The sequence below is a fragment of the Schistocerca gregaria genome, chromosome X (genome assembly GCF_023897955.1).
Source record: "Schistocerca gregaria isolate iqSchGreg1 chromosome X, iqSchGreg1.2, whole genome shotgun sequence".
Lineage (NCBI taxonomy): Eukaryota > Metazoa > Arthropoda > Insecta > Orthoptera > Acrididae > Schistocerca > Schistocerca gregaria.
In genome coordinates, this window is record NC_064931.1 from 598,706,192 (window position 1) to 598,716,047 (window position 9,856).

Consider the following 9,856-nt stretch of genomic DNA (forward strand, 5'->3'; position numbering starts at 1 on the left):
ATTTGTCATATGAAAATTAGTACTGATAAGCAAACCAGAAATCCTTAAAAATTTACATGTTTCTCAACCATAATTCACAAAACCATTTTATTTATTAATTGTTGATATATTCACAGAAGGGTTTCACAGTAAATAAAAACTCATGAGTACTTACTATTTTATATGAGCTATTTCCTGCAGTCATTTTTCTTCCTCTGCTAAGTTCTTCATTTAACAGGTTAGTATATTCATTTCATTATTAAGACCTAATCATCTGTGCTTTTTCCCCTTTACACTTGTCATCCCTAAGTACTTACCTCTCTTTCTTTTTACTGCACGTGTATCCAATGCGAATGACATATTTCTTTAGCTATTCAACGGAGTCATAATGCAAATGTTTACTACTATTTTTCAGTGATTAAAGCGATTTCCTTTATCTGTACCAAAACAATTGCGGCGCGGCCCTCTAAAAGGCAGATGGGGAGGGCAGACGGCTTGGGCAGGGCCAAAGTGTTGCCTTGGGACCAGGGCCACTGGCACGCAGAATTGGGGGGGGGGGGGGGGGGAGCAACACTTGGGGGGGGGCAGGGGCCGACAGTATTTGGGGGCAGGGCGCGATGGTTTTCGGGGGCAGGGCGCGACGGTTTTCGGGGGCAGGGCGCGACGGTTTTCGTGGGCAGGGCGCGACTGTTTTTTGGGGGCAGGGGCCGATGGCTTTCGGGAGCAGGGCCGACAGGTAGGAGCCCTGCACTGACTGGTTAAGGGGCAGGGTCTGACGTGTAGGGGATCTGTGTCAATGGGTTGGGGAGCAGGTGCCGACGTGTAGGGGATCTGTGTGAACTAGTTGGGGGGCAGGTGCCGACGTGTAGGGGATCTGTGTGAACTAGTTGGGGGGCAGGTGCCGACGTGTAGGGAATCTGTGTCAACTGGTTGGGGGGCAGTTGACGACGTGTAGTGAATCTGTGTCAACTAGTTGGGGGGCAGGTGCCGACGTGTAGGGGATCTGCACCAACTAGTTGGGGGGCAGGTGCCGACGGGTAGGGGATCTGCACTCACTGGTTGGGGGGCAGGTGCCGACGTGTAGGGGATCTGCGTTGACTGGCTGGAGGGCAGGGGCCATCGTGTAGGGGATCTGCGTTGACTGGTTGGAGGGCAGGGGCCATCGTGTAGGGGATCTGCGTTGACTGGTTGGAGGGCAGGGGCCATCGTGTAGGGGATCTGCGCCAAGTGGATGGGGGGGGGGGGGGGGGGGCAGGGGCCATAATGTAGAGGATCTGCGCTAAGAGTGGGGGGAGGGGAGAGGGTGGGTGGGTGAAAGCCGAGACTCGGGGCTGGGATTAGGGATGAGTGCCAAGGCCACTGGCACGCAGAATTTGGGGGGGGGGGGGGGGAGCAACACTTGGGGGGGCCCCCAGGGGCCGACAGTATTTGGGGGCAGGGCGCGACGGTTTTCGGGGGCAGGGCGCGACGGTTTTCGGGGAGGGGGGGGGTTGGATGAGGGCCGAGTGTTGGGGGGGGGGGGGGATGGATGAGTGCTGAGATGATGGCTTAGCTTAGCTTAGCATCGGGTGGAGGGGGGGAGGTCAGGGAGGATGAATGAGGACCGAGCGCCGGGGGGGGGGGGGGGGGCGTGGTTGTGATGGATGTGGGCCGAGCGTCTGGGGTGAAGGACGGATGAGGGACAAGCGTTTGAGGGTGGGGGGGTGGGGGGGGGGGGGGTTTGGAGTAAGGGCATAGAGGGGCAGGTGACAGCCAAGAGTCAGGATGGGGGAGTGAGGAACGGGAGTTGGCGTGTGAGGGCCGAGATTGGGAGGGTGGGGGTGAGGGCCGAGTGTGTGGGAGGGCGAGGGCCGAGTGTGTGGGAGGGCGAGGGCCGAGTGTGTGGGAGGGCGAGGGCCGAGTGTGGGAGGGCGAGGGCCGAGTGAGAGAGCCAAGTGTGGGTGGGTGAGGGTTGAGATTGTGAAGGCTGAGAGCATGGGAGGGTCAAGGGCAAGAATTGGGGGGGGGGGGGGGGGGTGAGAGGAGGTAGACCTGCGAGGGGGTACGGCCACAGTGGGGTGCGAGTGGACAAGAGAAGGGTGTGGGTATGGGAGGAGGCAGAGAGGGCTGAATGGGGTGTTCCAGGAATTGGTGAGGGCCTGAGGGGGGGGGGGGGGTGGCAGTGGGGTGGGGGAGGCAAGGGCGGTGGCCAAGGGAGGAGGGTTGAGAGTGGCCTAGAGCTTCATTACATGTAATTCTTCATAACTGGATCCCAATATTACATGAGAAAAGAGTACTTGGACTGCCTAGATTCAAAAATTGAAGATTCCTGTTAATGGATGACTAAATGTAATTTTTATTACAAGAATACCTATGTTCCTAAACCATACAAATAACAGTCTATCAGTTAAAGAGTGGTTATATGAAAGTTAAGTATAAACTGTAGTTATTTATTAACCATGCAGCTTGCAGGTTATTTGATTACTTACATTAAAAACTTAAAGATTCTTCTTAACTACGTGACTAGATGTAGTTTTCAAAGCAAGCAGGTCTCTATGCATACAGCATAGAAATAAAATATAGTGTGGTGACTTAATTGTTCAAGACAATTGAACAAGAAGCCACTTCTTTCATACAGAAGCTTTCCAGCTAATTTTATATGTGAAATATGAAGTAAGAAGAAAACAGTTTCTTAATGCAATGCTCAGATTTAATTTCTAGCAACGATTTCTCTTTATTAATGCATATTTAGGTTAAGTGCAAGAAGATGGGAACAACTGTTAAACAGAATTGAAAAATAAATTAAAAAAGAAATTCATGTTGAAAATCCTCCAAGATTGTTTACAAATTTCCTTTGTAGTTGCAATTAAGTAAAATATAACTGAGGAAAACTTCCCGCTGTTTATGAAAATTGTATTATTACAGGATTGCTACAAGTTTCCCAAGTGAAATTCCCTGATTCCCAGACAAGTTTTAGCATTTTTCACTGACAAATTTTGAGACCTCACGTGTAAATAAAGACTCAAGTTGAAAAAAATGTAGGGACTTCTGTATTTTTAAATGTGTGACCAAAAATCTTATGTGCTACAATCAACATCTTCTGTAATTAACTGTTTTTAGATGGAGAAAACAAGCCAAATGGTATAGATGTTTCATTAAGACCACTGATGTTATTTTATTTCAATACAACAAAACACATTTGGTGACAAAAATATACATTTCATTTGTGTCGCAAGACAGATTTAAAATACCTTCATTGATTTCAGACACAAGCTCACAAAAAAGTAGCCTCTTGAAAGAAGTGTATAAGGCAGGGAAGAGTTGTGTAAACCAATACTATAGGTGACTGTCAATATTCTGTTATGTTCATTATTGTTGGTTATTACCCACTGTGTCATGTCTATTATTTTACAGATTTTGTGTGGTTTTTCTTTTAAGAAATATGTGAGTACATAGTGTACAAACTGCCACAATTTTCTTCTTATTATTATCCATATTTTCTAATATATAAACTACTTTCGAAGTGCCAAAATGTACTAGAATAAATCAAATGTTGCACTCTGCAATTTACTTGTGGTGAGAGCGCCGCAATTCCTGAAATCCATTGCCCGTGGCCTGCCAAGGAGCACCACAGTCCTGGGTCCATGGATAAACAATGAAAATCCAACACAGTAGTCACACATAAACAGACCTGGCCTGCGGGCAGACTGGGGAGGCTAGATCCGATTGACAGGACCTGCACATTAGTGGGAAATGATGGGCTTCAGATCGGTATGCCCGATCCTTTAGAGATACCTACAGAAATGGCCTGCAGTTTTGGCCTGTCATGGAAGTCCATTCATTGTGGCCAACTATTCATATATCACAGACACCATGTCGAAGAAATGAGACCACTGTGATCAATCCATGTACGCCTAATAGATAACTTGTGCGAATACCCTGAGCATCAATACTCATGAGGACAGGTAGCAACTCACCAAAAAATGATCGCTGAGCCACAGACAGGCACATAAAGAAAAGACAATCACACTATCACAACTAAATTTTTGGCCACAGCCTTTGTTACACAGTCACTCAAATACAACTTGTGCACACATGATCACCATCTCCAACCGTTGTTTCAACAGTTTCTGAGAATCAGATCCAAACAAACCACTCCTCGCATCTCCCTACCTCTGTTGGCAGCTCCTAGGCTAATGGCACGAAGTGGTGGCAGCACTGACTGCAAGCTGAGGGAATAGTAGGGAAGGGAGAAGCAGTAAGAATGCAGGAGTAGGGAAGTGGCGCACATATTCAACTGCGCCCAGCCAGCAACAGTGCATAACATCTCAGAAAGAAACAATTTCATCTATTAAGACAAAAATGAGATTTTTCCAGTGGTTTTTTTTTTTTTTTCAAATTTTCCTGATATTTCCCTGACATGTTTGAAATTCTCTGATCTCCAGAACTTGGGCAACCCTGCACTGGGAAGTAACAGACCCAGAAGATTATATTGGAATACATAGATTGTTCATGACAAATCACATTAACTTCAGTGTAATTATTGTCTTTGAATGAAAGTATCATTTCTGTTCATCTTATTGCACATTTCCTTCAGTTACGTCCTGTACTGAACTGTAGCAGATTTTTCTATGTATGGTCCAAGTTTCATCAACCCATGCACTCGGCTGTGACATCATGCTAAAGATATTTCTTTCTTTAAGTTATACACACCAATGTATATAAGAAAGCATAAGCAACTGTTGTGTGGAGTGACCCACAATGTAAAAATAATTGTAATCACCAACTCCTTCAATAAAGTGTTTTGTTGAATACTCACACTATGAGACTATGGATGTGTGACCACATGTGAATTTTTTGAATAACACTGAAACAGTCAACATGCTGTATTATTTACTTTTATTATTTAAAAAAAAATCGTTAGTGGTTTCCAACTTGAAAGGTCCATCACCAGATGGCAGTTCAAATTATATACAGAGAATATATAATTTTGTTGCTGACAATCTGATGCTGGTTCGCAATAGGATTCTTCTGTTACTGACGTCAATGTTTTATGGTGCCATAAATCTTAAAAAAATATATTTCTGAAAAACTAACAACTGGTGTCTACAGCATTTCATATCACTTCAGGGATAAAAACAAACTTTGTTTAGTGTCACACACACAACACACACACACACACACACACACACACACACACACACACACACACACACAGTGCTCTAGAGACTGTATTTCCGTAAGTGCTGAGAAGTAACCAATTTTCATTCGACATCACAGTATCAGACACAGTCTTTTGGGAACGGGGAAGTATTTTCCACCTGAGTAGCATCCCCAAGAATTCATTTGTTCATTAAGAATTATGAAGAATTGTTATAGTTTGTGACTAGGCAGGTATAAAAGAAATTCCAACTTCTTCCTTTAGCATTATCCACCACCAGTACACACAACATTGACAACTGTAGGACAAAACAGTCCAAATGAAATAACATCCCTCTATTAACATCAAAATGTAGAATGTACTAAATAAAAGACACACTGTCACCTGATGATCAACCTTTGAAGTTCAAAATTGGTAAGAATTATATTTTTGTTTGCTGTTTCCATTCTGGTAAGAAACTAAAATTCATAACGAGATTTCTGAATAATTTTTAATCTATTGAATGTTCTTTGACATTATTTAACAAATGTAATGCTACAGACGTGTTATATGGTATGTAACTACTGGATTGTGATACACACACAGCTTCCCATAGAACAATTCAAACAGAATGCCTACTGCATTCAGTGTCTACTAATTATTGATCACAGATTTTCCTTTACTGAAATGTGCCTACAAATAACCACAACGAAATGGAAGTAAAGTGGAAGGCCCAATACGCTCTTTCTACTAACAATCCATGTGAATTTCTTGCAAGTTTTTCAAGAAAATATTTAAGTACTAGGCACAGACATTCCCCCTAGGAGGAGAGAAGATCAAACTCATGGGTAACCTTTGTCAACTCCTCCTCCCACACACACAGTTTTCTTCTTGTTCCATTTACATATGGAGCATGAGGAGAAGAGAACGACTGTTCAGATGCCTCCTGTAATTATGCCAGTCTCGTCCTTACAATCCATACAAGAGCGACAGGTAGCGGGTTGTTGTATATTCCTAGTCACAGGTGGAAAACAAGGTCAGAGTGAACATTACTGGGTACAGGAAAAAATTGTGTACTCTCCAAGAAAACAATCCAGTATTCATCTTAAGTGATTTACACAGACTACAAAAAAAACTGACATGTGAATGGTTGGCCAAGGAACCGAATCCTGTTCCTGTTGAATGAAAGATCGTTTACTTTAACACTGTTCCATCAAGCTCAGTACATTACTACAAAAACCTTCCTTATTTAGCACAACTTCACCTACACGAAATGGTGTCTTAGAGCAAGGAACATCACTTACAGGTTCTTTGATCTGCACATTCTACTTCATTGATTCCATGAATCATCAGTCCTCTATCATTATCTTTGCATCATTTTCCATTGATAAATTACACAGTGCACAGAAAATTGCACTATAAGCAGGTACACATTAGCAAAACTGTTAGAATTTGCTTCCTGTTTACTCCCTCTTGTTTTTGTGAATGACCTGTGAGTAGTTTATGTCAGTTATGGGTTTTGCACAGCTTTATCAAATTATCCTGGGAAATTTTAATTTCTGAAAGATTGCAAAGTAATACTACATCTAACATTGATAATAAATCACTAGTCTGACTGAATTTGTGGTGCTGTATTGTGTGTGAGCCAAACATTTTGAATAGAGTAAACTAGCCACTAGCATTACTCCAAGGTGCATTCAGATCTGTGCCAATGAAGGGCATACTGTGTTATTACACTGGTGTTGTTCAAACACACTTCACATTGATCACACTGATAGTAGAGGAACGATGAATGTTTACAATACGAAAATTTATAATCTATTACAGAATATACCACCACATGCTTGAAAATGAAAGTAGGATAACAGTTTCTACAAGAACATATTATACTTCATTGTTTTCACATTTTGTGAAGCAACACATACAATGGTGGTGGGGAAAGAAAAATTGTTACTCCTCTTAGATTCAAGCATTAGAATAAATATTATTTCATATCACATTTGTGGTATTGCAGCACGGAAATGGATACAGTTGGCAGTTGTATATCACGAAATTATGAGGAAATAAAACTTCTCTAGACTGAACTTTTGGAAGCCTTGTTATAACGTTTTTCCCACAACAAACAATGATCGCTTATATACCTACATTTTTATGACTGTATTGCCCTCAAAATGGTTCAACGAAGGCTCATGTTACACTTCCGTGGCTCCATCATTTAGAAACAAGTTAGAGGTTTTAACAAAGCAATGGCTATATTTTAACTCTACAGTGGTACTTAATACAATCGAATAGTGATATATCATTTACGAGCCCATAAATGTGAGAAATTGACCACTATCTGGTTACAAAACAAATGTCTTACGTTAGTGTGTTCTTACGATAAATACTTTTAAGTGTTACCTGTGTTATTCAGAATGTGGGTCCGCAACATGTCCCCACTTGACAAATGTTTCACTTCGAAGTATTTTACAATCCTTGAAGAAATAGTACCCTTCCCAGATGCAGGGGCTCCCATAATAACTGCACGAAATATCTGTGTCCTCATGGTTGCAATTACTTTCGAATCCGTGCTAATTCTTCTATGCTGTGTCACGCAACTAAGATAACGACAGATAACAGAATACAAACAGCCCTCACATTTAACAACGATTAGTTAATTTCAACAGTGATACAATTTCCCTCACTGAAGGTCGCAACGGTTATTTTCATGCTTGTTTCTAGGGGAGATTAACAAAAATACACTGTCGGGGCAAAGTGCAATTGTTTCTCACAAATATTTGGGATATACGATGATATCACAAATATTAAGGGTATGTCCCATTATGAGAGAGTTTAAAGAATCTATTACATGTATCGTATAGTCTTCTGTTTCACTTGTATCCACATTTTATTTATATTTAATTTTTTTGGCAACATTCGTGCAAACATATCCACCTTTCAATTTCCTGCCATATATCGCAAACATATCATCATATACAATCGATTAGATTCCGGATTTTGTGATATATTTCTTGAATCGATATGAAAACAACTTTCGACAAGCAAAGAAGAAAATGAATATGGTCAAGGACTCAAGGGGCTATAGCACTTCGTACGAGAGAGGCAGATTTATTATTATTATCATTATGATTATTCGTTCGATTATTTTGAGAGTTGTATGAGACACGTGAAATTAAGAAGGCGTGTCCAAGCTGTTACACAGTACAGACAATTTTGCATACAAAAAGAAACATCTGTATACAATTATTTTCAGTACTTTGTGGTGGACACGCACAGTCAACGAGGGACGCTATGTCGTTAAGTGTGGTTTACCACAACAGCAGTACAACACTGAAGCGTAACAAGTTATGAGACATACGCATCTTTAGCATGTAGTTGTAGTGGAATACTAGATACATTTGATTGCGGTACCACTGGCCGTCTTTCAACACACCTTGTGAGTGGATCTAAACCAAACATGAGATTATTTTATTTTTGTTCGTATTATTATTAATAACTTACCAGATTATTAAATGCCTAACTTTTAATATTTTTGGGCCAGAATTACGAGTAATAATTTTACGCAAATAGTGTGTGTGTTCCTGAACACCAGCTACCCTGAACAGAAAATAATAATATTATTGTGTTGAAGGTAAACCTGTGCTCGTAAAAATAGTGTTAGAGAATGTTTTTACTATGTATATGATAAGACAAACTTAATTTCTGAAAATAATATATATATTTTTAAATTCCAGTCACTTTTATGACACCCATCTACAATTTGAAGATAAAATATAGTGGAACATTTCCACAGAGGTGCCTAACAATGGATGAAATACACCTAAAAAAATTAATCCAGAGATACTGAAGAAGTACCACGAATATATTCACACTTCAAGCAAATTTTCAGGAAGCTAATGAAACTAATGAAGCTTCGTTTTGGTTTTCAACAGGTCACACTGTATTCCATAGATTTCTATTTGTATATGTAAACGTATGTATTACTTCATTTTGTACCAGTCACGGCATTCAATCTCTTAAGGCATGCCCCTGATTAAGGCTGAAATGTCCTCTAGAGGAATCATCTCCCATTCTCTCAGGATCCTGTAGGGTCTCTGAATAGTTGGTTGTTGTTGGTTGTTTTGGGGAAGGAGACCAGACAGCAAGGTCATCGGTCTCATCGGATTAGGGAAGGACAGGGAAGGAAGTCGGCCGTGCCCTTTGAAAGGAACCATCCCGGCATTTGCCTGGAGCGATTTAGGGAAAACACGGAAAACCTAAATCAGGATGGCCGGACACGGGATTGAACCGTCGTCCTCCCTATCTGAATAGTGCTGATGAGCCCTTCACCTCAGATGATTCCACACATGGTCAACAGGATTCAAATCAAGGCTTCGTCCAGGCCGAGCTATGGCATGAATTGCATAAGCGGAATAAGAGTAACATATTCACAATGAAATTCAAAGAATGCGATACATATAAGAAGTCATAATCAGGAATACAATATGATGAAAACATCTTCCGCTCAGTTTGAAACGAAAACGATAGGCCACCAAGTACATAATTCTGCCAGTAGATGTCACATTTAGTACATTGTTCTTTCTTTTCGAAACTTGTGAAAATGACGACAGTCTGTTGTAACAGTCACCCTTTGGGTCAGATGGTCAGGGACTGACGATGTTGTAAAGGTGAGGTGGTGACTTTACTGTGTGTTGGAAGCTGAACTGTGGTGAGAGTTCCAGTCTGATACCCAAAGATGCCAGTGAAACAGCGGTTTCT

The 9,856-nt window shown here is 41.5% G+C and overlaps 1 protein-coding gene across 1 annotated transcript in view; it reads right to left on the minus strand.

The window, feature by feature from the left end:
* The window catches only part of LOC126298865 (GTP:AMP phosphotransferase AK3, mitochondrial), an 80,258-nt gene extending 72,198 nt beyond the window's left edge, over positions 1-8,060 (minus strand). The window contains exon 1 of the mRNA XM_049990376.1: positions 7,499-8,060. Within this exon, the coding sequence (XP_049846333.1) occupies positions 7,499-7,643 (145 nt within the window). The 5' untranslated portion in view covers positions 7,644-8,060. The remainder of the gene's footprint in view (positions 1-7,498) is intronic.
* Between the last annotated feature and the right edge of the window lie 1,796 nt (positions 8,061-9,856).